General features: G+C 56.4%; 3 protein-coding genes and 2 long non-coding RNA genes across 11 annotated transcripts in view; 2 read left to right on the top strand and 3 right to left on the bottom strand.

Annotated features, from left to right (window-relative positions):
- Positions 1 to 1,210, top strand: part of DMAC2 (distal membrane arm assembly component 2) — a 5,825-nt gene extending 4,615 nt beyond the window's left edge. Inside the window, exon 6 of the mRNA XM_006052053.3 lies at positions 55 to 1,210. Within this exon, the coding sequence (XP_006052115.3) occupies positions 55 to 235 (181 nt within the window). The 3' untranslated portion in view covers positions 236 to 1,210. The remainder of the gene's footprint in view (positions 1 to 54) is intronic.
- Positions 157 to 4,587, bottom strand: LOC123465099. The gene is made up of 2 exons (XR_006640169.1): positions 3,427 to 4,587; positions 157 to 2,467 (listed from the first exon to the last, which is right to left on the bottom strand). It is a non-coding gene; the product is annotated as an uncharacterized LOC123465099 (long non-coding RNA).
- B3GNT8 (UDP-GlcNAc:betaGal beta-1,3-N-acetylglucosaminyltransferase 8) lies at positions 4,588 to 15,184 on the top strand. Of its 6 annotated transcripts, none has more exons than XR_006545792.1 (4): positions 4,588 to 5,478; positions 13,511 to 13,656; positions 13,980 to 14,074; positions 14,727 to 15,184. XR_006545792.1 is itself a non-coding variant. In XM_044930690.1 (2 exons), exon 2 carries the CDS (start codon positions 5,847 to 5,849, stop codon positions 7,086 to 7,088), a length of 1,242 nt encoding a protein of 413 aa, XP_044786625.1. In that variant the 5' UTR covers positions 4,766 to 5,478; positions 5,844 to 5,846; the 3' UTR covers positions 7,089 to 7,185. The 6 variants fall into 6 exon arrangements, 3 of the variants coding, with proteins under 3 accessions (XP_044786625.1, XP_044786624.1, XP_044786623.1); XR_006545793.1 differs by having other exon boundaries at positions 4,766 to 5,478; positions 13,939 to 14,074; XR_006545795.1 differs by lacking the exon at positions 14,727 to 15,184 and having other exon boundaries at positions 4,766 to 5,478; positions 13,980 to 14,635.
- On the bottom strand, positions 7,546 to 26,781 carry BCKDHA (branched chain keto acid dehydrogenase E1 subunit alpha). 2 transcript variants are annotated; one of them, XM_045163252.1, is made up of 9 exons: positions 26,624 to 26,781; positions 17,069 to 17,254; positions 16,876 to 16,995; positions 13,305 to 13,413; positions 11,224 to 11,385; positions 9,620 to 9,826; positions 9,373 to 9,514; positions 8,987 to 9,158; positions 7,546 to 8,079 (listed from the first exon to the last, which is right to left on the bottom strand). In XM_045163252.1, the coding sequence occupies exons 1-9, from the start codon at positions 26,729 to 26,731 to the stop codon at positions 7,909 to 7,911; spliced, it is 1,377 nt and encodes a 458-aa protein (XP_045019187.1). In that variant the 5' UTR covers positions 26,732 to 26,781; the 3' UTR covers positions 7,546 to 7,908. The 2 variants fall into 2 exon arrangements, with proteins under 2 accessions (XP_045019187.1, XP_006052119.2); XM_006052057.3 differs by having other exon boundaries at positions 16,876 to 16,962.
- On the bottom strand, positions 10,808 to 11,166 carry LOC123330124. The gene is made up of 2 exons (XR_006545791.1): positions 11,044 to 11,166; positions 10,808 to 10,946 (listed from the first exon to the last, which is right to left on the bottom strand). It is a non-coding gene; the product is annotated as an uncharacterized LOC123330124 (long non-coding RNA).

Below are 26,781 nucleotides of genomic sequence, written 5' to 3'. Positions count from 1 at the left end.
CAGACACCATCCTTACATGTGACCCACCCCTCCCCCCATCTTGCTTCCTCTCAGGAACCTCCGCAGGCTGGATATCTCCGACCTTCCTGCCGTGTCCAACCCGGGCCTCACTCAGATCTTGGTGGAGGAGATGCTGCCCCACTGTGAGGTTTTGGGGGCTGACTGGGCACAGGGCCTCAAGGTGGGGCCAGAGGAGCAGTCCCGGGATGCAGCCGGCAGCCCCATCCCCGCCTAGCCTTCGGCCCCTCCCCATCAAGCAAGGTCTCTGCCAGGCTGTGCTGAGTGCCCAGCAGCTCATCCTTCTGGCTCTGTTCGGCTCATTCAACTCGGGGGGTCGGGCTGGGGTGAGGGGAGGAGAGCCTGAGGTTGGGACATTTGTTCTCCACCGCCGGGGTGCTGTGGCTGGCTGCACCTAGCCTGAAGCTCACAGCTCCTCTCAGCTTGTCAGATAGCCCTCTCCACATGCTTCTCTCCTTCCCAGTTTCAGGAGCCCCCTTCTCTATCCTGGGGGAGGTAAGGGCCCCTGGCTGCAAGTAGCCCCGGGGAGCTGCACTCTCCCCTGTGGTTGCCCCACACCGTGCCCACTTCTCTGGCAAGAAACTTCTCTTGACTTCTGTCAGAAGTCGGATTATCCCACTTGCATGTGCTCCTGTTTCCTGCCAGGGGGCACTACTGGCATTCTACAGGGCTGATTCTTCCCTGTGTGGGACGACTCGGCTCACTGCGGGCTGCAGTATCCCTGGTCCATATCCACTACATGCGGGGAGTCCCACAGCGTTCTCCTTATTGACACTCAGCTCCAAATTCAACGTTGTTTGCTTTGGGCCTTTGAAGTATTGTCCTTTGCTAACTGGCCTGATAAGGGTTGCCAGTAGAGGGCGCCCGAGAGATGTTCTTCAAGGGAGGAAAGGCTTTTGCTTTGTGGCTCTGCTCAGGGGTGCTTGCTTCAGCTGCCCTGCAGTGCATGGTGGTGCAGGGCTCCCCGCATCTGCTGAGGTGAATCAGGTGGTCAGCAGCTTCCCCTGGCGCCCTCCACCCCCGACCCTGCACAGGACAGCCTCCACTGAGGTGTCTCTCTGAATGCCTCTCCACCATACCCCTGAAGGTGGATTTCCAGTAACTCCCAGGGCCCCTTACCAATGAATCCCCTCCTTATTTCATGTTGCTGTTAAAGTCATTGATTCTCTATATTAAACTTTCCCTGTTCAAATTACTGTGTGGCTTTTCTCTCTAGACTGGATCCAGACTGATAAGAGCCTTGGCATCTGGAGTGTTCCCAGAGATAAACTCACAAAGTGTTCCCAGAGATAAATTCACAAAGACAGGATTTGGGGGTTGGTTTGTTCCTGCCTTTGGCTTGATTGCACTACTGAGCTCCTTGGCAGTGGGAAATGAGACATTAGAAATCCATGGCCTAAATGTCATCAACAGGATGAATGGATAATGGTGCCTTTGGCTTGAGTCCACTGCTGAGCTCCTTGGCAGTAGGAAATGAAACATTAGAAATCCATGGCCTAAATGCCATCAACAAGATGAATGGATAACAAAGATGTAGGGGGTGTATGTGATACATAGTGAATACTACTCAGCCGTGAAAAAGAATGAAGTAATGCCATTTGCAACAGCATGGATTGACTGGGAGATTATCATATTAAGTGAAGTAAGTCTGACAGAGAAAAATATGATATCACTTATATGTAGAATTTTTTTTTAATGATACAAATGAACTTCAAAAACTCATAGACTTAGAGAAAAACCTAGGGCTACTGGGGGAAGGACAGGAGATAGCCTGGGAGTTTGGGAAGGACATGCACATGCTGCTGTATTTAAAAGAGACGGAGTTCCTTGGTGGTCCAGTGGTTAGGACCGTGCTTCCTCTACTAATGGCGTGAAAGGTTGCTGCCGTGGGCTGTGTGTTTCACCGGGACCCGTGACCTCCGGAGGAGAGGATTTCAATCTGGGGTCAGAGATGAGGCTTGACTGCTTGGGGAACTTTTTGTGTAACAAAAAAGTATAGAGATAGGAAAGCTTCTGACACTGACATCAGAAGAGGACAGAAAGAGGGCCCCCTTGCTAGCTTTTAGCAAGGTGTTTAATATCTGTTAGAAAGCTATTAATCAGATAAGAGAGACACCTCAAGGCTGAGGGAGTTTCACTAGCCCTCTCCCACAATAGATAGGATGGCATCCCCCAGCCATAAAACAATTGATAGGAATACTGGTTTGTTGAGCCATTATCAGCCCAAGGTTTGAGAAAAGAAAAAAGTTATTCTTGGGTGGAACCATTTTGAAGAAAGGCAAATTCTACAGCAAATACATAGTTTAAAAAACATTTCCACAAGAAAAACATTAGTTCGCTCAAAGCAGGTCGTCTGCCACTTGCAGTTTATTTCCTCCTGCTGCTTGGGAACCTCTGGCCTTCCTGCCTGTTACCCTCTCAGGCACACGTTCAATCCCTGGCTGGGGAACTAAGAGGGGTCAAACAAAAAATAGGCTAAATAACCAACAAAGACCTTATGTATAACACAGCGAACTCTGCTGCATGTTCTGTAATGGGAAACGGATTTGAAAAAGAGCGAACATGTACATGAATCACTTTACTGTACACCTGAAACTAACACACTGTTAATCAACTATTGTTGTTCAGACACTCAGTCGTATCCAACTCTGTGTACCCAAGGACTGTAGCTCACCAGGCTCCTCTGTCCTTGGGATTCTTGAGGCCAAGAAGACTGGAGTGGGTTGCCATTTCCTCCTCCAGGGAATCTTCCCAACCCAGGGATCAAACGTAGGTCTCCTGCATTGGCAGGCAGTTTTTTTTTTTTTTTTAAACCACTGGGCTACCTGGGAATACTCCAGTATAAAATAAAAATTAAGAAAATAACAATCCAAGGCATGCAGCAGCATTACAAAAATGTTATCGCCTGGGGTTGTGATGAGGTGCCAGTGAGGTGCCACGTGCCCTGGGGGGCCCTGTGGCTGCTGGGCGTGACACTGGCAGTAATGACAGCTCTAAAGATAGGGTTGGGCAGATTCCCTCAAGTGCCCAGCTCAGTCACCCGCCTCGGAATTGGCAAGCTCCCATGACAGCATTTCCCCCCCACCAAAGTTATTGCTCACAGATACTGCTGAAAATACAACCCCGTGTTTAGGTTTGTGGGTTGCTGAGTTATGACACTTGAATTCCCCAGTCTGGACAAGTTTCTTGTCTGGTGGTAGTGAGGGCGCTGACTGGTACACAGTGGGATCCAGAAACCTGGAGTCAGATCATCTGGTTGGACCCAGAGCAAACAGATGACCTCGAACCCCCGAGTTCCTGGAAGCCTTCCCTAACAATGTGGGGAGACCACCTGCGATTCTGCACTTGAAAACCTGGCCATGACCTCCCCTGTGCCTTGAAAGGAGACCTGCTTTTCTTGAGACTTACCACAAGCGCCCCCTGCTGTCACTAGACCCACAAGTGCCACGGGTCAAGCCTCAGCACGCTCCGGGGAGCGGGTGCTCATGGCGACCCAGAAGGGAACCGCTCTTACACAGAAGGGCAAGACCTGCAGACAGATGTACAGTCAACACTCAAGAAGCCGCACGGGAGTGGATTCTCAGGGTGTTAAGCCAGTGAGAGCGGACCTCACTGCACGGAGCAAAGCTCACTGATACAAGGCCGCTTACTGGAGACTGGATATAATGAGTTAGTTAGTGCAGCTGGTGTTGTCCTGACAGTTTTCTTGCTTGGCTGACTGGAACTTGGGACTCAACAGTGACCTATGGTTACTAAGGTGAGAAACCTGAACTGCCCAGGCATAAACTGGAGAGGGAAATCCAAAGACCTGGGGAGGCAGAAATGCAGGCTGGGGTCCACATTCCACCAGAAGGCACCCACCTCTCTAGTCACTCGACATCCGACCTCCTGTTCCAGTCGCTGGATGGTTTCTCTCACTGGAATGTCTGCAGACTAAGGCACACAGCAACCCGAACTGTCTGCCCTGCCCCTGGTCTGTGCTCTGGGAGTAGCTAGATGAGCCAAGAGTCGGGGGGCTAGACACCCCCTGCCCTGCCTGGGGGTAAAAAGGCTTACAGACCCCTTCCAGGAGCTCTCAGAGCCCTGCCCCAGCCCACTCTGGCTTTTACTCCATCAATAGTCCTCACCTTCTCCACACACTCTTCCTCCATCTGGTCCCATGGGCTCCATTACTCAAACTGCTGTTGCTGACAGGGTTCCTGCAGTGATTTGGACAGTTCCCAACCCAAGCTGGGGGTCAGGCCAAGCTCACCTGTGGGCGGGGAGGAGGGGGGTGCGGTTCCCTCACTCTCACCCCAGGCTCTAGGAGGTCTAGGATGAGCCAGCCCCACCAGCCTGCCTCCCCAGACAGCTGTAGCAGCCCCAACAGCAGAGGCCCCTGTAGGGCAGGGCCGTAAACACAGGCAGACACCCTCTGGTCCCGAGGGGGCCGGATGTGAGTGTTCCTGGAGTCACCGTGCAGCTGTAGGCGGGGCCGGCCCAGGGCTGGAGAGAGGGACCGGCAGGGACGGACTGCGGCCCTGCCAGGCACCCAAGGGAATGGGGGCGGGGGGGTGGTGGTGCCGGGGGTCAGCCCAGCTCCAGGGCTCCCGGTGCCCCCACTCGTCACCCTTCACTGCCCCTGGCTCGGCTCCCCCTCCACCCACTCGCTCCCCAGCTCCTCCCCAGCTTCCTCTCAGCCTCTCCCTGGCTCTGGCTGTTCGCCCACTCCCGGCTCTCTGCTTCCACCCCTAGTCCCTCCACCTGCCCCTCCACATTCTCTCCCCACCCCTTCCCTCGGGGGCTCCCCTTATCTCCTGCGGCTCCACCTCTAGCCTCTCCTCTGGGCCTCCCTGAGCCTCCCTCTCCTCCCGCCCTGCCCCTGTGGTCTCCCCGGCTCTCTGCTTCCTCAGCCAGAGTCTTCTCCTCCTCACTAGTCCCCTTCCCCCACCCTTGACTCCTGGCAACACCCCCCACCCCCCCACCGCCTCTGGCAAGGCCCCCTGCCCGCTCAGCACATTCACTGCCCGCCTCCTCCCCTGACCAGGCCCAACCCCTGGCCTCAGGCTTGGCCACTTTGGGGCTCTGCCTCTCCCTGGGTCACTCTGACACTTCCCAGCCCCAGCTAGGTGGCCCTCAGCCTCACCCTCCCTGGGACTCTCTCCTAGGCCCCCGGTTCTCCCCTCCTGGGTCTGCCGGCTCCCGTGCACCTTTCCCGAGGTCTTACCAGAAAACCAGCCCCGACACGCCCCAGCCCCATCCCTCAGGCCTGCCTCTTGCCCTCCCCCGCTCCCCTTCTCCCGCAGCCCCGCCCCAGCCCCTCCCGGCCCCTGGGGCCCTCCCAGCCCGCAGCAGCTCCCCTCCCCGCCAGTGGACCGGCTGGGCTGGGCTGGGCTGGAGAACAACACCGGCACCTCCGGACCGCGGAGAGAGCCGGACCGAGGCCCAGGGTGCTGGAGTTGGCCGGAGCTGGCCCCAGAGGTAAAAAGGAGGGAGTAGTGCCTGGGGTGGGGACTGTCGGGAGAGGACGTGACCCCTGTGATCCTGACTCCTGGTGGGGCGAGGTTGGGGGCAGGAATGGCGGAGTCACTGGTCTCTAGGGTGGGGATGGGGAATGGGGAAGACAGAAGGCTCTGGGCTGGGTGGAAAGAGCCAGGTGCCAGAATGGCAGTGGAGCGGGGATTCGCCGGTCCAGGAAGACCCGGCGTTGGGTGGTCGGTGGAGGGCTGGGTTAGGGTCTGGACCACAGAAGCCTCACAGGAGTTGCCAGGGCCCCGCCCAGCCCCCGCCCCAAAGGCCTCTGTGTCTCTTCAGCAGCTCCCACAGCCGCCCCTTCCCTGGGCCAGGTCATGCGCTGCCCCAAGTGCCTTCTCTGCCTGTCAGCGCTGCTCACACTCCTGGGCCTCAAAGTGTACATCGAGTGGACGTCCGAGCCCCGGCTGGGCAAGGCCTACCCAGGACCCCGCAGCACCCTGCCAGGCCCCACGCCAGCCAGCACTGAGCCCACCCTGCCGGCCAACCTCTCGGCCCGTCTGGGCCAGACTGGCCCCCTGCCCTTGGCTTACTGGAACCAGCAGCAGTGGCGGCTGGGGACCCTGCCTGGAGTGAACAGCACAGAGGCGGGGGTCTGTGGTGCTTGGGGGGCCGCCGCCGCGGCTGAGATCCCCGACTTCGCTTCCTACCCTGAGGACCTCCGCCGCTTCCTGCTGTGGGCCGCCTGCCGGAGCTTCCCACCGTGGCTGCCCACAGGTGGCGGAGGCCAGGTGACCGGCTGCGAGGATCCCGGTGACGTCCCCTTCCTGCTGTTGGCTGTCAAGTCAGAACCAGGGCGCTTTGCGGAACGACAGGCCGTGAGGGAGACCTGGGGCAGGCCAGCCCCCGGGGTCCGGCTGCTCTTCCTCCTGGGGTCCCCAGTGGGCCAGGCGGGGCCGAACCTCGGCACCCTGGTGTCCTGGGAGAGCCGGCGCTACGGTGACCTGCTGCTCTGGGACTTCCTCGACGTTCCCTTCAACCAGACACTCAAAGACTTGATGCTGCTGGCCTGGCTTGGCCGCCACTGCCCCGGCGTGAGCTTTGTCCTGCAGGCCCAGGACGACGCCTTCGTGCGCACCCCTGCTCTGCTGGACCACCTGAGGGGCCTGCCGCCTGTCAAGGCCCGGGGCCTCTACCTGGGTGAGGTCTTCACCCAGGCCAAGCCTCTCCGGAAGCCCGGAGGACCCTTCTACGTACCCGGGTCCTTCTTCGAGGGCAGCTACCCGGCCTACGCCAGCGGGGGCGGTTACGTCATCGCGGGGCGCTTGGCACCCTGGCTGCTGCAGGCAGCAGCCCGCGTGGCCCCCTTCCCCTTTGGCGACGTCTACACTGGCCTGTGCTTCCAAGCCCTGGGCCTGGCCCCCAGGACCCACAAAGGCTTCCTCACGGCCTGGCCGGCAGACCGCACTGCTGACCCCTGTGCCTTCAGAGACCTGCTGCTTGTGCGACCCCTCAGCCCTCAGGACAGCATCCGGCTCTGGAAACAGCTGCAGGACCCTGGGCTCCAGTGCAGAGCCCCAGAGGCAGAGGCAGGGAGGGGTGGGCAGGGCAGCCCCTGAGGGGTGAGGAAGGAGGTCCTGGAATGGAGGCTGCTTGAGCCCCTGCTGGGCCTTTTCTTTTTGTTTTTGAAACAAAAACACGCTCCGCATTCTGAGACCTGAAGTCTCTCTTGTCTACCGGAACCTGGGGTAGTGTACAGAGCAAGGCTCAGCTGCCCCCTGACCTTCACACCAGATGCTGCCCCCACCCTGGGCGAGGTCTGCTCTAATGGCCTAGCCGTCATGCTGGACACCAGCTCTGACCCATTCTTCAGGAGACCAGAGGTCATCTCTGGAGGGCCCCACCCCCATGCTATTCGCTGAAACTGACCCTCCAGCTTGTGAAAGTCTCTGGAAGAAGAAGACAGCTCAACAGCCTTGGCTTTACTCATCTCCAATGGAGGAGCTAGGGGAGTCCCAAGCCAGCCATGCTGGCCTCGCTTCCCATGTCCCCACTTCAGGAAACAGAAACCAGAGGTGGCAGGGAGCCAAACACAGAGACATAGTTTATTCACTACGTGCTGACCTCTCATTCTGAGTCAAGTTCCACAGACTGACCCACCACGTCTAGCCCCAGCCCTCAGGGGTGTCCAGTCCCAGAGGTGCCCTCGCCCAGCCCCTGGGAGAAGACTGTGTAACTCAGGGTGGAGAAGGGGCTGACCAAGGACCCCACCCAGTGTTACAGCCTAGCGGAACAGGAGCCACCTCAAGTACTGCCTGGCTCCTGAGCATGCTGGAGGCAGCTGTCTGAGGAAGCTGGCACCTTGCCAGTCCCATCTGCCCCTCAAACTGGGGCTGCCTCTTGGGGTAGTTGAGGCCCTACCCCAAGGGCTATGGGGCCTCACTTCTCGAAGTGGTCCAGCGGGTAGTGTTCACCATAGGTCTGGAGGTGACGTGCCAGAGACTCCTGCTGCTTGCGGAGCTGGGCAGGCATCTCCTGATACACGTCCGAGAAGATCAAGTTGGGGTTGGGCTTCAGCTTCCGCTCAGCCTGCTCAAAGGCCTCCATTACCTGGGAGACAAGGGGTGGTGGGCAGGCAGCCCATCCCTCACCCGGGAACCTACCTCCTCCTGTGGGACCTCGGCGAGGGGTTAAGACCTCTGAGCCTCAAGTTCCCATGCAGGTGACGGAAATAATCATCCTAACAGTGGTGACAGCTAACATCACCAATCCCAGGTCCTCCATCCTTAGTGGAACCAGGCACTGTACCAAGAGTACAGAATCATTTTGGCCTCTTAGCAGCCTTAAGAAGCAGGCAACTCGGGAGAGGAAAGTGAGGCAAAGAGAAGGACGTGTCCATGATGTCAGAGTCAGGAAGCGCGTGCTGCCCAACACCAGAGTCCACCCTGCCCACTGGGCTGCAATGTCCCTGGCATTCGATGACCAGGGCTGAGGAGGGCAGTGCACCGACTCTGGTGAGCACTTACACTGCATTTGGAGTAAGTGCAAGGCCTCAGACAAGCTTCTGAGGCGGGTACCCAGTATCCCTCTTCAGAGATGAAAGAGCTGGGGCCAGACATCTGCTGGGACACGGCCAAGGTGCACGTGTCTGGGCATCGTGACATCAGGGCTATCCCCAAGACTCCATTCAATGGCACTCCCCCTACGCCCCACAGCTGGGCTTCCCCGGTGGCTCAATGGAAAAGAATCCTCCTGCCAGTACAAGACATGTGGGTTCGATCCCTGGATTGGGAAGATCCCCTGGAGAAGGAATACGCCAGTATTCCTGCAAGAGAAATCCCATGGACAAAGGAGCCTGGTGGGCTACAGTCCATGGGGTCACAAGAGAGGCGGTTGCGACTTGAGCGACTAAACGACAACGAACAACCCCCCGGCCTCTCCCTTCTTGCACCCTTCCTTATGAAGCATCATGGCCCCTGGGGTGGGTTCCCACCGGGGCGGGGAAGCCCTGCCTCACCTTCTTGCGGGACTGCTTCCTCCAGGCCTTCTCCTGCTCGTCGTCCCACCAGCCGCGGCTCTGCAGGTGATGCCGCAGCCGGGAGATGGGGTGGTCCTGCTTGTCCCAGTAGTTGACCTCATCCACTGAGCGGTACGCCGAGCTGTCGTCACTGGTGCTGTGGTGCCCGATCCTACAGGGGGAGGGGAGGCCTGGGTCAGGCTGCGGCCCTGCAGGCAAGGGTCAGGAGGGCAGGGCTAGACTAGGAACAGAGGAGTGGGAATGGAATGGAGGCCAGAGGGTACAGGGGCAATGGGGTCGTGCTGTGGAGACAGTGACCAACGTGGGGGAGAAGCTGGGGACAGGCTGTCACGGTTGGGGGATGATGGGGGGCAGCCAGCAGGTACCTGTAGGTCATGGCCTCAATGAGGAAGGGCTGGTTCTCCGCCACGGCCCGCCGCCGGGCCTCCTTGGTGGCGTTGTACACGGCAAACACATCATTGCCGTCCACGCGGATGGACAGGATGCCGTACCCGGGGCCTCGAGCCGCTGTGGGGACAGAGAGGCCAGCCAGGCCCCAGGGCTCAGTCGAGACCTGAGCTGGCAGGGGAGGGGAGGGGAGGGGAGCGGAGGGGCGCCCAGGAGGGCCCTCACCTATGCCGTCCCCGCGGTATTGCTCCGAGGTGGGCGTGGAGATGGCGTAGCCGTTGTTCCGACAGAAGAAGATGATGGGGCACTCAAGGGTGGCGGCGAAGTTGAAGCCGGCATGGGCGTCCCCCTCGCTGGCCGCCCCCTCTCCAAAGTAACAGATGACCACCCTGTTGGCGTTGGCCCGCTTGGCCGCGTAGGCCGCCCCGACCGCTGTAGGAGCAGACACATGCGCGTCTCACCTGCGCTCACACCCCTGTTCCCTGACCCGGGCCTCTGGGGCTCAGGCTGGCGGTCGCCAGGCTCTGAGGGGAAGAAAACACCTGAGCCCCCGAGAAGCTCCCCACCTGGTCCTCTCCCCTCAGCTGACGGCAGCTCCATCCTTCCAACCACTCAGGCCAAAACCTTCAGCATCTTTGAGTCCGGTCATTCCCGCACCCGCTCCACCTCCAAAATGGGAATTAACATTTGACCTCTTCTTCAGCTCGCCCTGGTGGTCCCAGCCCCACCTCTGCCCTGCGTGCCTGAGCAGCCTCCCCCACCCCTGCTCCTCCCACCCACCCTGTTACCCTCCGGTTAAACCCTGAGCCAGGCCGACAGGGGACTCTCTCCTCTTCCTCCCCCAGCGGGGGTCCTCTGTGGGTCCAAGTGTGCTCAAAAGTCAAGAGCCGGTATCACACCCGGGCCGTTTTCCCTGTAGGCCTTATGACCCCTGACATATTCCACGTGTTATCTGCACTAGATGCCGTCCATCTTCCCCACCAGGGTCAGCACCCGGAGGCCTCAGCTCACTGCCTCTGCTCACTGCACCTAGAAGGTGCCCAGCACAGCACATGGACTCCGGACATATCCAACTGACTGACTAAACCGCTCACCCAAACAGAAGGTGGGGGCCCAATCCCACCTTATGGAAGTTCTACAGGATGGAGATCAATGAAAATGCTACCTCCACCCAGAAGGCTGCCCTGTCCACCTCCCACCTCAGACATAAACTGCTCTTGTTCTCAGATATCTAAAACTCACTAGGGGTGAACGTGCCCGGGACTCTGCTAAACCCTGCACACATCAGTTCAAGCGTCTGCCCTGGAGCAGACTGACCTTGTCTTTGCACTCTGTGGCCGCAGGCCTGGCCCCAAGTGGGTCTGCTTCACAAGCGGTCATCTTTAACAGAAGTCACACCGGCTGCGCTAAGCATTGTGAGCTCCCAGAGTCAGCTTCAGGGGAGTCAGACTCCGAGGACAGAGGAAGACCAGGGTTGGGGTAGAGAACCTGGGCTCTGGAGCCACCTGGTCCACAACATGAGAGCCAACTCTTGTTGCGACCTGCCAGTGACCTTTCGCGAGGAACCTGGCACACACTCAGTTCCACACGGCTGGCTGTGCCACTGAACAGACACGAGGTGAGCACAAGCACGGGAAACACAGAGTGACTGCCTGCCGAGCGCTACTAGAGCCCTCCCACGAGGGTCCCAGAAAGAGAGATCTTGTAAGTCTAGAGCCCAGACCAGTGCTCGGTCCTTGCGCCCATCAGGAGGCCCCGGTGGAGAGGTGAGGGCCCGAGGAGAGAACATCGTCAGTCTGCGTGTGTCGGGCCTGGGTGCGCATTCTCACCCTGGGGGATCTGCGTGGCCAGTGGAGAGGAGATGGTGACAAAGTGGCGCTCCCTGCAGCCGTAGTGGACGGGCATCTGGCGCCCCTTGCCCAGGTCGCTCACGTTGCCGTAGCACTGGGCCATGAAGAGCTCCAGGGGGTAGTCCCGGTACATGAGCACACCTGCAGCGGGAGGAGACAGGGTTACCTGGTGGGTATGGGGGGAGGCCAACCCCTGAAGGCTACCTCTTCGCCCACAGCCGCCTGCCGCCAGGCCCTGCCCCCCTGCCGGTACAGCCAGGGAGCCGGAGTAGGGCAGGGAAGGCGCGCAGAGCAGAAAGGCCTGGCTCAGTAGGGAGGCTGCTGTTCGGACCAACTGGCCTCTGCTCAGGAAGGCCACATGGTTTCATTTTTCAAAAGAAGGAGAAATTCAGCTTGCCTGTTTTTTCCTTTTGAGAAACAACCGATTTTTAAGTGTTCCTCTAATTCATTTACTTAAAAAAATCATACGAACCAAATAAATGTATGGGCCATGTTCATGACTCCTGGACTAAGGGAGGAAATATTCAAACCAGTTCTCAGCAGTAAAACCCCTGGTAGACACCCACCTCATCATCAAAATCCACAAGCACACACCTCTCTGACCCGGGCTTCATACCACTCGGTTGGCAGGGGCCCCATGCAGCCCCTCCAGTGTGAGGCTGGCAGGGGCCTCCGCTCCACTGTGAGGGGAACGGAGACAGGCCCCGGGAGCGCCGCCATCCTCAGTGCCCTTGTTCTCCCCACTCCAGAGACGGGAGACACCGAGTCAGCCAGGCGAGCAGCTGCCCAGTCAGGATGGGCAAACGGGGTCGGCCTTTCCTCCCGCCCCCCACAGGCGCCCCCTACAGCTGCCAGGATGCAGGGCATTCCAGGACCCGGGCAGGACGGCTCAATCCTGCAGAGGTTGTCAGGGCCCTAACAGCCCCCGTATGCAGGGCCCAGCTGGCGCCCGCAATGCCAGGCCCTGCCTGGAGCCCTCGCCAGAGAGAACCCCTCAGCAAAAACAGCGGGAAGCACTCGGCAAACCTTCCAGGGCCTGGCTTGTGGCCCACTGCCCGGGGAAATCTAATGATGCTGAACCAGAGTCATTATCATGGGGTGTCTGTCCTCCCAGAGTGTGTGGGGGTGGGGAGTCTGGTGCAGATGAGAGAGGAGACAGTTTGAGAGGAGATAGCCAGGCCAGCTGGTCCAGGCTCTGGACAGCCACCCTGGCCAGGCAACACCTCCCTGAAGAGCTGTTCAGGGTGCGAGGCCCTGGCCACAGCATCGCCTCCAACTTTGAGGGCTTATTCTGCACCGTATACCCTGTGCTGAGGGCTTTGTGTCATCTGCCCAGTGAAACTGTCTTGGGAGGGGTCCCCATCCCTCACGGTGAGGACGTGAGATGAGGAAGCTGAGGCAAGGAACCTGCCCAGGATCGTGCAGCACCTAAGAGGAAGGGGCAGATGGGGCTCCCTGCTGGGTCCCCACGCCAACAACTGCTGTGGAACCCCCAACTTCAGCTCCATTCTCCCCGCAGTCTCTAAATGCTCGTCCGTCTTCTTCATTCCTAGTCTGTGATCCTTCCATCCTCTCCCCCGTTCACTTAGAAATGGTTAGAACACACCGTTCACCTGCTTCTGCTGGGTGAGTGACCTGGCACCCGGATAGAGGCTGGCAGAGCCCTGAACATGTGGACGGGGGTCCTGCAGCCCTGCCTGCCCTCACCGCAGGCTCCCAGCAGCCCCACCACGCAGGAGTCACCACCCCATCGTAATCTCAATTTCTAGATGAGAAAAATGAGGCTCAGAGAATGGAAGTGACTTGCCCCAAATCTAACCACTGGTCACCAGCAAGGCATGGAAAGGTTAGGGGCACAGGTGCTTAACTACAGTACTGCCAGGCCTCTCGGAGGTGAAGCACCCCGAGGCTTCCCTGGCATCATGCAGCTCACAGAAGGGCACACTGGTAACTAATGTAGACCTCGCCTTCTGAGCAGGTGGGACTGAGCCTGACCTATCTCCACGGAGACCACAGATCCAGGGCCCCACTTCATAGGACCTGGCTGAGCTCCGACGTACCTGCCTCCCGGTATTGGCCAAACACCAGGTCTGTGTCGTCCAGGGCTGCCGCACTCCCCACGTGCGTCCCCTCTTCGCCATAGTTGGTCATGTAGAAGGATATGCGGCCCTGGGGGTAGAGGGGGGCCCGGGGGCCCGGGTTCAGTGAGGCCGGGCAACAACATACAAGTATCCAAATGCTGACTGCTGACTCTGTGATTCCGCAGATGCTTCCTGAAGGCCGGCTCTGGGCCAGGCCACACTGGCATGCCTGCCTCCATGGAAGAAGTGTCAGGTTGGTCAGAGCCAGGGTGATGGAAGCTGAAAGTGTACCCACTCCACCATGGAGAGGCATCATGGAGCAAGGCCTCAGGTGAGCAAACGTGGGGATGGTGGAGGTTTCCAGAGAGCCGGCAACAAAGGCCGGGAGGCCAGAAGGGCTGTGGTGTAAAGTGTGGCGGGGGGCGGCAAGGTTGGAAAGAGAGAGGCACCTGCTAGCTGGATGCGCCAGTGCCCAAGGTGACCCCCCTTCCTGAATGCCTCAATCCCAGGGCCTGGAAAAGCAGGTCCCCGGCCTCCCTTATAGTCAGAAGTGGCCCCCGGACACAGTTCTGGCCAGACAAGTGGAAGTCTGCTTTTGCTTTCTTGATAACAGAGATCACTGCAGCGCTGCCATCCATTTCCCCCACTTTGCAGAGCCATGAAGCCTGGACCTGTGGCAGCCATCTTGTGAACATAAGGCAACAATTACAGGAAGAAAGTCAAGCTGCCCAAGATGATGTAACAGAAAGGTAGGAAGTCTGGGTTCCTGACTGTGGTACTGAGCAGAATGGATTTCTAATTAAAGACCTAAGGACAGAGAGAATGAGGGGCAGTGATAGCAAAGGGACAGGGAACACTGCGGGTCTCGTTTGGGTAAATGGGTGGATGGTAGCACCCATCCCTGAGAAACGGCCTGAGGGAGAAAGAGAAGCGAGTCTGGGAGGAAGGTGCTGAGGTCAAGTCTGGACAGGCTGAAATCTGTGAGGGACACCCAGGGTGAGAAGCCAAGTAGATCTGGGGCTAAGAGGTGAAGTCTGGCTGGAGACCCGGGAGCCCTGGCACAGAGATGGGCGGTAAGCAGGACTGCATGGAAGGTAAATCACAGTCAGGCCGGGCTCCGCAGGGTGCCCTGTGCCCAGGCCTCATGTCCCACAGGCCTAGCCTCCCGTCACAAGCCGGGAACCAATGAATAATACTTGCTTCCAAGTGGGGAGCCAATTAAAAGTTAATTGACCGCCCGGTGCCAAGCGAGTGGGTGGATGCTGAGCGCTTGGCTGGGCTGTCAAGGTTGGCGTGGGGAGAAGCCTGAGAGGGGGGAATCCCAGGAAACGGGACCTGGGCTAGTGGAAGAGGTCACTGGCTGCCTATCCAGCACCTGATCCCTCTTCTCTTTACTAACAGGTCTCACTGCACCACCAGCAGCCACCGCCCAGACTAACAGACTGCTTTCTCAGTGTCCCTGGCAGCTGGGAGTGACCAGTGACACGTGTGCTGTTATTTGGTGGGACTACCTAGGAAGTTCTATAAATGTGGGTGTGGGGAGATAGCTGGGCAGTGCCATGTCCAGCCTTCCACCTTCCTTCTACTTCCTGCCTGGGGTAAGACGTGATGGAGGGCTCCAGCAGCCACTGTGCTCCTGAGGGGCCCTAGAAGCCAGAAGCCAGTACTGGGTGTCCAGTGACACTGTGGTGCATCAGTCCCAACCACCTGTTTCCACATTTCTTTTATGCAAGAGAAGGAAACTACTAATCTGTTTAAACTATTGCTTTTATTTTTGTCAGGATTTGGGAGGTGTTGAGGGAGGGCTGTCTGCTACTTATAGCTGAGCGTCATCCTAGCTAATAAAGGCTGGAACCTGATGGCCAAGCTGATCTTACTGAGGGTTCCCAGTGTTGGCCAATGGCCAAGTGACCTGATGTGTGGGTCTCACGGAACTCCCACTCCCACCTTCTGGGATGGGATGTGTTCTCGTTATTTCTACTTTTTTTATTTAATACACTAAAGAAACTGAGGCAAAGACAAGAAAAACCATCTGCCTAAAGTCCCAGTGGTGACTTGGGCCCATGTCATCAGGTTCCAAAGGTCCCGTGTGCACAGTCAATCCAGGGGCAGGAAGGAGCCCATGAACATGAGTGGATGGGAGGCGGGGCCTGGCCCTGAGGCTGTGCAGAGGGGAGCGGATGGCTGAGCGCCACAACGGGAGACAGGGCAGACAGGAAGGGCCGGTCTTGATCTTGTGGACGACAGGAGCCAAGGGAAGTTTCTGGGCAGGGTGGAGAACCCACACACAGCGCTGCTGTGAGCTGGTTGCCCGCATGATCTGCTTGGAACTGTCCTCGGTGGGCCTCGGGCTTCGTCCACAGTGGGGTCACCTGGGGGCTTGATACAAGTGCAGATTCCCAAGCCCATCCCCACTTCTGACCCAGCAGCGGTGGTGGAAGCTGAGGGACAGCCGGCATCCTCCCACTTTTCTAACAGGAACCCCATGCCCCTGCTCTTAAGTCTCTGCAGCCCATGAAGGACAGACTCCAGGCCTCTGCTCCCATGGTTCCCAGGCATGAGCACACAGCCCCGGCCTGGCCGGTCAATCTCACGGGTTGGTTCAAAGACGAATCTGTCTGTGACCAAAGCCTGGCCAATAAGCATCAGCCCTGGGCCTTCTGCTGGAATGTTAGGGACCAGACATTCTCTTTCCACTGCTAAGTAGAGAAGGTAACAACTACAAGGCTGGTATCCATGACAAATGCCAGTTTCACTGTTTCTCAGGCTATTATGTACGCCACCATCAACCCTCGCAGCAACCCGATAAAGTAGCTAGAAACCAGCAAACTGAAGCACTGGGAGGCTGAGCAACTTTCTCAGGATCACAAAGCTAGAGGGTGACAGAATGAGGACTCCAATTGCAGTCCTGCTCCAAAGCCCGCACCCTGAACCCTTTCACTGCCCCCTCTCTGTGAGCCTGTAGCTTCCAGAGACCACTGCGGCTTGCATGAGGGAAGCCAAGGCAAAGGAGAGTGGAAAAGACACTCGGAGAGAGAAACAGGTTTGATAACACTTTTTGAGGCCCCGGGTACAGCCATGCCTGAAACAGGGCCTTGTAGACTTGCAGGTATTCGAGTCAACAGGCTCCCTCTCTGCTGAGCCTCGGGCTCTGTCTGCTGAAGCTAACACTGCTGGGTGTCCCTCCACAGCGCACTGGACACAGGCGCTCCAGGAAGCGCCGAGGGTCACCCGGTTCTCAGGACTGTGAGTGTCTGAGACGAAGGGCCATCCAGTCTCCTCCTGTCTTCCCGCCCCAGCACAGCTAAGCCCCAGCCCAGCAGACAACAGGCTTCCTGTGATCCGGTTCAACCTTCTGCCCTGGGGCAGGACCACCCCTCATCTTCTTCCTCCAGAGCCCCAGGAGAACCCCAGGAGGTCTAAGGACCACAAGACAGGGATCTCCATTCCACTCCCTCTTCTTTGGGTGCTGTCTTTTGGCCCAGACACAGGTAGGGTGGGCAGGACCTCAGGTAATCCCAGGCCCCCTCCCCAGCCTGTCCCCACGCACCTGCCTCTGGGATTCATAGAGGATGCGGTCCATGGTGTTGAGCAGGGTCATGCTCTTGTAGAATTTGAGCACCTTCTCCTGGGGCAGCTGCAGACAGAGGCACAGACAGACGTGGGCCAGCTGGGGCCAGAGAGGAGATGGGCAAGGGGCTTGGGCATGGGAGGCACAGGGTTGGGGGGAGGTGGCCTCTTACATGGGGATCCTCGCTGGGGTTGATGATCTGGCCCTGCCGGTCCATGACCCGGTAAATGGGGATCCCAGAGATGACATTGGGCTGGATGAATTCGAGCTTGTCTATGAACTCCGCTGAGGCCCCTGGGAACTGCGGCTTGTCATCCAGGGACGAGAAGTGCTGCTGTTGCTGCCACCTGTGGCGGTGCTGGGGAGAGAGGGTGGAGGGGAACACCCAGGTCAGGAGCAGCAGAGGTTCCCTGTGCTGACAGGCAGCACTGCTGGTGATGCAGCTGCCAGGCCGCGGTGGACTCTGGAGCCAGACACACAAGGTCTGATTTCCCGCTCCATCACCTTCCCAGTGTGTGGCTTTGGGGAGGTTCCTGTAACTGCCCTGTGTCTTGGCTCCTAGGCTGTAAAACTAGGGTGAAAATCATAGTATCTATCATACAACGTTGTTGTGAAGCTTAAATGATCTAATAAAGTGGCAGGTGGCTCAGGAACCGGTAGCTATAATTACCAGAGGCCCAAATTCCTCTCCTGGCATTCAAGGACTCTCAAGGCTGACCGCAACTAGCCCCTCCTCTCATCTCCCATGGTGAACACACACACACACACACACACCCACCCAAGGTGTGCTCTTCACCGACCCCTCTACCCACAAGGAGACCACTCGAAGCCAGTCTCTCAGCTTAGAGTTTAAGTCTGGGAGCCCTTAAAAGTCAGCCTGCCTAGGCTCAAATCCCTTGCTGGGACCATGGGAATGAGCGTCTCCCTCCTCAAGTCTCCCTTTCTCACCTGTAACACGGAGAACACCTCATGGAAACACCAGGGAGGCTTAGACAAAAGCACGCGTATAGAACGGTGAGCAGAGTATTTGTACCTATCGTGAAGGTGCAAAGTAATGCTGATCCTTGTTTCTACCACATCTCTGCTCTCATCTACACTAGAAGGCCTCCTCCCCCATCTCCTGGCAAAGAGCTCCACACGCTTCACTGCCCTCTCCAGTCCTAACCCCCTCCAGGAGCCCAGACTGACTCATTCAACAAATATTTGAGCACCTGCTTCATTTCACAGCCTGTACTAGTCTGTGGGGACCTAAGAGAGGCAAGACACCTGCCCCTGCCGCACAGCAGGGAAGACAGATCCTCAACAAGTAACACCGGGGGGGGAGCCGCGGGTGATGTATGTTCTTCCAGGAGAGGCTGTGGGGTGAGAGCAGAGTGGAAAGAGGGGACAGTTCCCCTGAGGAAGTGATGTGAGAGCTGGGACCTAAAGGATATCTAGGAGTCAGGGAAGGAGCATTCGAGGCTGGGGTAACAGAACACATGGGCTTCCCAGGTGGCTCTAGTGGTAAAGAACCCGCCTGACGATATGGGAGATGTAAGAGACGTGGGTTCAATCCCTGGGTTGGGAAGATCCCCTGGAGAAGGGCATGGCAATCCACTCCAGTATTCTTGCCTGTATTCTGCCTCAGATATGCAGACGACACCACCCTTACGGCAGAAAGCAGAGGAACTGAGCAGCCTCTTGATGAAAGAGGAGACTGAAAAAGCTGGTTTAAAACTCAACATTCAAAAAACGAAGATCATGACATCCGGTCCCATCACTTCATGGCAAATACATGGGGAAACAATGGAAACAGAGACTTTATTTCCTTGGGCTCCAAAATCACTGCAGATGGTGACTGCAGCCATGAAATTAAAAGACGCTTGCTCCTTGCAAGAAAATCTATGACCAAACTGGACAGCATATTAAAAAGCAGAGACATTACTTTGCCAACAAAGGTCTGTCTAGTCAAAGCTATGGTTTTTTCCGGTAGTCATGTATGGATGTGAAAGTTGGACTATAAAGCTGAGCACCGAAGAATTGATGCTTTTGAATCGTGGTGTTGGAGAAGACTCTTGAGAGTCCCCTGGACTGCAAGGAGATCCAACCAGTCCATCCTAAAGGAAATCAGTCCTGAATATTCATTGGAGGGACTGATATTGAAGCTTAAGCTCCAATACTTTGGCCACCTGATGCGACCCTGATGTTGGCAAAGACTGAAGGCAGAAGGGGACGACAGAGGATAAGATAGTTGGATGGCATCACTGATTCAATGGACATGAGTTTGAGCAAGCTCTGGGAGTTGGTGATGGACAGGGAAGCCTGGTGTGCTGCAGTTCATGGGGTCGCAGAGTCAGACACGACTGAGCAACTGAACTGAACTGAACTGATTCTTGCCTGGAGAATCCCATGGACAGAGGAGCCTAGTTGGTTGCATACAGTCCATGGGTTCCCAAAGAGTCAGACATGACTGAAGTTACTTAGCACGCATGCACGGCAGAATAGGCAAAAGGCAGAACGTGAGGAGTGGCATGTATCTGTGGAACTGGGGAGGAGTCCTGTGGGAAACATCGCAGCCCCTGGCTCAGAGGTGGCCTGGCAGGGAAAGCCCGGAAGGCCACATGCGCACCAGGAGAATCGATCCCATTTCTCAGCTCTCCAATTAGACAGCCTTGAACCACCTGTGTCACAACAGAGCCCCTTTTAATAAAGGGGTGCCAGGCTGATGTCCCCAGACACAGCCCTCACCGAGTGCTCAGAGCACGTCTGGGAGGCAGGGCGCACTTACTATTGCCCTTCAGACAAGGAAGCTGAGGCTCAGGGTGCCCGTATCACCTCCTATACCAGGCCCCAGAGCTAAACCAGGCGGATAAGTCGGGACTGGGCTTCAAACCTGGGCAGGGCTGACAGCCAGACCCCAAGCCCAGGCTCCCCACCCCAGCTGTCCACTTCCAACAGGTAACCGGGGTCCTCTCTCGGCTGGCTAACTGTGGCTTCACTTCCCAGAGGAACTGAAGCACGCCGCCTGGGCTCGTCCTGAGCTGGGTCTCACACGGGGGTGCGCAAATGGGTTCCCCACCTTCCCTCCTTTAACTGAGGCAAAGAGGCCAGTGGGGGAATGTGAACGAGTGTGCGTTTCTCTGCATTTGTGGTGGTGAGGAAATAAAGGAAATTATGCTCCGACGGCAGGCCTGGGCCTGCCAAGGCAGGGCAGCTGCTCTGCTCTTGCAGACCACCCCCTGCTTTCAGGGTGCTCACGCGGGCTGGGCCCTCCCAGCCACCTGGAGGTGTCTTGTCTCCCCTACACACACCATGAGCTCTGGAGGCAGGGAGCATATCCACATGGGTTTACAGGGCACACTCTTCAACAGGAATTACTGACCCAACGCATGAATGAGCAGGTAAGTTCACTGGCTTGGAGTCAGACCAACCTGGATTCCAATTTCTTAGCTCACTGCACAGCCCTCTGCAAAACAGTGTCTCTGAATTTCTTCATCTGTGAAAAGGCTGCACAGGGTTACAAGTAGTACCTCAGATAAGGTATGCAGAAGGTTCACCACAGGTGTGGGACCTATTATATGCTCAACAACTGGTAGAAGGGGGAGGGGGGGGGGGACCAAAATCTAGGAAGAGAAATGAGAAAAATTGACTGGCACCTTGGGAAGATGGGGAAAAGGGGAGTTGGGGAGGACTGCCTGCATCTCAGACCAGATGCTAACTCCAGACCAGGCCCCAGTGGACACTCGAGACTGAGGTGCAGGGAGACTCCATCTGAGGCAGGGCTCTGGGACAGGAGGCCAAGGGCCAGCAGGACCCAGGAGGACAGAGTCGCAAGGCTCAAAGCAAACCCCAGTGTCAGGGCATGGCTATCTGCCTCCAGAGGCTGGAGGGCTACCGGCCGGGCGCTGTCCCTGGAGCCGGGCCTCGGCGGTGCCCCGCATCCGGGGCCTGTAGAGATGAAGGTGGTACCCATACCAAGGGTACTGTGCTGATTCCATGAGCTTTCAGAGGGCTCCGCACAGTGCTGGCCCTCAGGAATGGCTCCATCATGGGGCAGGGGGAGGGGGCGGGGGTGGAGGGCACTCTGTGAATCACATGCAGAGGATATATGCCTCTCCACCCATTTTCCTTTCTTTTTGGTGTGGGTGGGTTTGTCCTGGTGGAATCCTGCAGAAACTGCACAGATTTACACAAAGCCTTGAAGCCATGCCCTCTCCCAGCACAGGACCAAGACATGCTCTGGAAGGCCAGGTCTGCCCCACAAGTACTGAGGGGCAGTACTTGTGGGAGCCATAGCACCTTAGTTAAGGACAAGGACTCCGAGTCCATCACTGCTTCCGGGATGTGGAAATACAGCTCCCTCAGTTTCCTCATGTGTAAAGAAGGTTGGTGTGCCGATTAAGAACTCCTGTGTGTAGAGGACCTCGTGCCTGACATATAACTAATGGTGGACAAATATGAGTAGCTAACAAGTGTGCCTGATGGCTGTTGTGGTCAAGCAAGGCATCAGTGAATATTTGCTCTAAGTCAGGCCCTGAACTGAGGGCTGGAGACAACGGGGAGAGATGGATGATGGACACTGAACACAGGAGTTACAATCAGGAGGGGCGATCTTAGAGGAGGCAGGATCGGGAAGGGTCCACACAAGTCAGTTAGGGTGAGGGCTGGAGGGCTGAGCGGCCTGTGCTTGAATCCTGGCTCTCCAGTCAGGTCACATTGGGCATGAGACCACCTCCCTGAACCCACGAAGAATTTCTACTTCAACAGTTGGTGGTGGGCGGGTAGAAAGCACCTGCTATACCTGCTCACTATCTGTATAGTGTATAAGCCTTTCACCACCTCACTCTCTGTATCACGTGCAAGAGGAAAAGCCTCGGGGAAAAGGAAGAGGGAAGCTGAGGCCTGCAGAACGAGCAGGGGTGAGCCAGGCAAAACTGGGAGGGGGGAACATGTCAGTTCTCCGTAAGGACAAAGGCTGAGGCCAGAGGAGAGACCCTGGCACCGTGCAGACCATCTGGCTGCGGCACGTTAATGACAGCAGTTAGGACGTGCGTCTGGGCCACACCAGGCCCGTGCTGTATGATGTCCATGTCCCACTGGACCCAAGGAGGGCACCACGACCACACCGCCATTAAGAGAAGTGGCCCCAAGGCTCAGAGGGGTTAGGCAACCTGTCAGCGATCCAAGGAGATTGGGAGCAGAGATGCCAGCACATGAAGCCAGGTAACCTGACCACTACAGGGAAGCTGGAAAGGATGGTGGGGTCCATCCTGGGATGGCTCTGTGGATGGGGCCAGGGAACTGGGTCCTCTGAGGCTAGGATGGCTAAGGTCACCTCAGCCAGCGCTCTCACTGCCCTCAAAGAGAGCTAAACCCTGGCTCTACTTCCAGCTGAGGAATGTCAGTGCCCTCATGAGCGGCCTCCCTTTTCTGGGGCCCGAGTGGGGCCGGGGCCTGGCTGGGGAGGCCAGGGAAGGCTGGAGACAGGTCAGGCTTTTTCTGGCCTCAAGGACCTGGGGGGTTTAGCAGCACTAAGCTCCCCAAGGCACTGAGGGGTAAAGCATCCTTGCTTTGCATCAGGCAGAGCCACAGCAGTGTCGCTGTCCCTGGAGAAAAACAGCAGCTCCCATTTCCTGAGCCTGCATGGAGCGCATGGTGTGGGTGGCAGTAGTGGTTTAGTCGCTAAGTCGGGTTTGACTCTCTGCGGCCCCATGGATGGTAGCCCACCAGGCTCCTCTGTCCATAGGATTTTCCAGGCAAGAATATTGCCATTTTCTTCTCCAGGGGATCTTCTCCAACCAAGGACCGAACCCGAGTCTCCTGCTTGGCAGGAGGATTCTCTTCCGCTGAGCCACCAGGAAAGCCCTAGGTATGTGTCATAAGCGCTTCGTAAGAACCGTTTCCTTTAACCCTCAGATCTCTCTCTGAGGGAGGCATTGCTGCTATCCCTGTTCTACCGATTGAGACTGGTGGTGGGGGCGGGAAAGCTTCTCTGAAGAAGTGACCTGTCTGCCCACAATGGAAAGACCATATCCCTGCCAAGGCGGTGGGAGCTCACCCAAGGGAAGGGAAAATGCCAGTGGGGCTGAAGTGTAGGGAGGGGAGGGCACCCCACCTTGCCACCAGCCCCAGGCAGAGGCTGACAATGCACACCCAGTCTGAACTAAGCAGGATGCGGTAAGACCTGAACTGAAGTCCTGCCCCTGCTCCTCCGGGCAGTTCTGGAGTCCAGAGCTCCAAATTCAGACCTCACCTCTCTGAGCCTCAGTTTCCTCCCCTGTAACAGAAGAAAACTACCAGTACCATGCCTTGCAGTGTTAAATATAACAATGGTGTGAGCTGGCCCTGTCGATGAGAAAGTGCTTCATTAAGACACCAGCCAAGACGGAGATGATGAACTACTGTTTCATGCTGCAATATACTCTGGGCACCAACCACGTGGAGATGCTGCACAGGGCCCTGGAGTTCTAGAGCCCCCAGACACACTGCCTGAACAGCAGGGTCCGAGAAATACTATTACTGATAATTCACACAGACCCAGCTTTGAGGTGCTCCCTGACTCCCAACTGGGCAGGAGGCACTCCAGTCACCCTACCTGCTAAAGCTCAGAGAGGTGAAATGACTTGATCAAGATCACACTTGCTTCTTGGGGTAGTGGCTGAGAAAACAACTCAGGACTCCAGGACAATCAAGTTCCCTTCCTCCTCTTCTCCCTGAACAATAAAACGTCCGCTAGAAACAGGACTGAGGGCAGAACCAGCCAAATGCCTCCAAGGCAACAGGGCACAGCCTGAGTAAAGGGCAGTGAAAGGAGGGGCAAGCAGGCGGGGGCTGGGGGTGGGTGGAGAATAAGGAGCCTTCCTTCCAACAGCCTGCACCAACAACCCAATCAGTCCACTACAAGCACAACCTCCCAACCTGCCTCCAAGATACCATCTCCTGACTCCACCCTGACTGCCTAAAACTGCATCATCCAACATGGCAGCCACCAACCTCTTCTAGCTATTTAAAGTCACTAAAGTTAAATGAGAACTTCAAGGGCTCTGTCACACTAGCCACATTTCAAGGGCCCAGCAGCCATGGGTGGTTAGTGGCTACTGTACTGAACAACGTGGATATCATCATGAAAAGTCAGCCCGCCAGGCTCCTCTGTCCATGGGATTCTCCAGACAAGAATACTGGAGTGGGTTGCCATTCCCTTCTCCAGGGGATCTGCCTGAACCAGGGATTGAACCTGTGTCTTCTGCATTGGCAGGCGGGTTCTTTACCATCTGAGTCATGAGGGAAGCTGCTACTGGACACACCAGGCCCCAGATCTTTGAGTAAATGCTATTACTCCTTCCTCTTCCCTCCAAAAAAAAAAAAAAGGTTTTTTACGCTTAAAAACAAGTGAGATAATTTAAAGTGGAGAAGAAACAGGGACTCTCAAAATACACAGAGAATTCCCTGGTGGTCCAGTGGCTAAGACTCCACGTTCCCAATGCAGGGGGCCCAGGTTCGATCCCTAGTCAGGGAACTAGCTCCCTCATGCCGCTAGGAAGACCCAGTACAGCCAAATAAATAATTAAAGACCACCGCCCCCTGCTTCCCTCCCCACCAACAGACCTCACTCAAAAAAAAAAAAAAAAAAGGAGGGAAGGCCAGAGGGAAGAGTAGCAAGGAGACTGAGCCAGAAAGGAAGCAGATTTAATCAGCCATGAGTGACCTTTCCCTCCTCCCACTCAGTCAAGCTCACCCTCACTCCACAGGCTCAACCAATGGGCTCTAGGGATGGAGCTGTGGAGGATCTGACTGCCCAAATCAAAACCAAACCCCAAGAGAGACCAGCCCAAAGGCAGGGACTCTCCCACCTCCCTCTTGCTCCAGTAACCTTTTTGAAATTACCTGCTTCAAGTGACTCCCTTCTTAGGTCTTCCCACACATTATTCACAGCCCATCCTCCTCCCATTTCTCCCTCTAGCAAGAGCTTCTTCCCAGATTCCATCTTCCCTTCCTAATGGTTTGGGATCAGATGGTGAGATCCAACCCCACAAGGTCTGGATAGAATTCCCACCAAGGCCTTCACCAATCCAGGCCTTTCCCAAGTCACTCCCTTCTTCTTCCCCCATCTCCGAGGTGAGTTTTTGTCCCTTCCCTCCAACCTCACTTTCAACAGTGGCTAACACTCCAATTGCCCTCATCATATGCCAGATCCAGTTCTTAGCACTTTACAGATTTAATTTTCACAACTCTACAAGGTGACCATTGTTAGCATTTTACAGAGAGGAAAATCAGGTCCAGAGAAGAGCAGTCCCTTGCCCAAAGCTACAGAGCTAGAAAAAGGCAGATTACAGAACAAGGCCTCACATGATTTAGCATGAGCCAATCTTCTTAACCACTACTCTGTTATATGCAAAATCTCAGTTCACAGCTTTTCTCAGCCCCCTGCCTCTCTGCCTCTAAACAGTGGTTCCCATCTACATTTCTGCTGTGCGAGCCTGCCATTAGCAGCATCAATCTAAAGGGAGTCTGCTCCTTTTGACAAGAAACAAGGCATTTCTCCACTGTTTCTAAGAAATACGGACTAAGTGCTCTGCCAGGACCTCTCCCCTCATTAGTTCAACAAATATTTACTGATCACCCCCTCCTTAGAGTGACCAAAACCACAAGGTCCTTGACTACCATTCTATATCGGAGGCACAGGATCCACGAATTTTTATAAGTATTTTATCTTTATTTATTTGGCTGCACCGGGTCTTAGTTGTAGCATGCAGGATTTTTAGCTGCGGCATCTGATCAGATCAGTCGCTCAGTCGTGTCCGACTCTTTGCGACCCCATGAATCGCAGCACGCCAGGCCTCCCTGTCCATCACCAACTCCCGGAGTTCACTCAGACTCACGTCCATCGAGTCAGTGATGCCATCCAGCCATCTCATCCTCTGTCTTCCCCTTCTCCTCCTGCCCCCAATCCCTCCCAGCATCAGAGTCTTTGCCAATGAGTCAACTCTTCGCACGAGGTGGCCAAAGTACTGCAGTTTCAGCTTTAGCATCATTCCTTCCAAAGAAATCCCAGGGCTGATCTCCTTCAGAATGGACTGGTTGGACCTCCTTGCAGTCCAAGGGACTCTCAAGAGTCTTCTCCAACACCACAGTTCACGAACTCTTTAACTGCCAGCATGTGGGACCTAGTTCCCTGATCAGGGATGAAACCCAGGCCCCCTGCATTGGAAGGGCGGAGTCTCAGTCACTGGACCACCAGGGATGTCCCACAACGATTTTTTTTTTTTTTTTACGCAGTTTATTTAAAAATCAGAATTGGAGCAAAGAAACACGGGGAACCATAAAAGTTCCTGAAAGGGCAACTGATGTCTCTCTCTTCCTCCTTGAAAGTAGACTCTGTATTGAGAAGAAAGTCTTTCCCTTACAAACAATTTTCTCCAGCTCCTGAGGGGAGAGAGCACACCCTTCTCCCGTATTCTCCAAGCGGCCTCCCCTGGGGATGGGCGGCAATTAAGAAACTACCTCTCTCTCTCCAAGTTTTCTCCCTCCTTTAGGTCACAAAGGAGCTGCCTGGCTTTTCTTCTCCTAAGGAAGTGGAAGTTATTCCCTTGCATGTCCTGTCCAAGTGGTTCTCCCAGCCCTCGTCCTTTCTCTTAACAGCCCTTCCTTCACTTTCTACAGGGACCTAAGGGAACCCCCTCACTCTGAAGACCGCATAAACATTCCTATACCTCTTTCGAGAAAACTCTCAGGTGTCCCAGGTACTCACAGATCTAGCCAGCCCACGAGCCCCAAGCAGCCGCAGGAGCGGGAGGCCCGCCCGTCCCAAGCCTCGACTTGGTCTCCAAACCCTCGCCGCCGCAGCCGTCACCGCCATCTTGGCTGACCATCCCTCGGAGATCCGCCCCTCTCCTCGGCGAGACCGGG

Source organism: Bubalus bubalis, chromosome 18 (genome assembly GCF_019923935.1).
Source record: "Bubalus bubalis isolate 160015118507 breed Murrah chromosome 18, NDDB_SH_1, whole genome shotgun sequence".
NCBI lineage: Eukaryota > Metazoa > Chordata > Mammalia > Artiodactyla > Bovidae > Bubalus > Bubalus bubalis.
Note: the sequence above shows the minus strand (reverse complement) of the source record. Positions and strands in the feature narration are given on the sequence as shown.

Bases quoted from the DNA above. Each gene is read 5' to 3' on its own strand.
- B3GNT8 (XM_044930690.1), top strand. From the start codon at position 5,847: ATGCGCTGCCCCAAGTGCCTTCTCTGCCTGTCAGCGCTGCTCACACTC.
- BCKDHA (XM_045163252.1), bottom strand. From the start codon at position 26,731: ATGGCGGTGACGGCTGCGGCGGCGAGGGTTTGGAGACCAAGTCGAGGC. The intron at 16,996-17,068 runs GTAAGAGGCCAC...CTCTGGCCCCAG, and splicing joins ACCCCAGCGAGGATCCCCAT to CTGGCCCACGTCTGTCTGTG. The intron at 11,386-13,304 runs GTACGTCGGAGC...CTCCCGCTGCAG, and splicing joins TGGCCAATACCGGGAGGCAG to GTGTGCTCATGTACCGGGAC.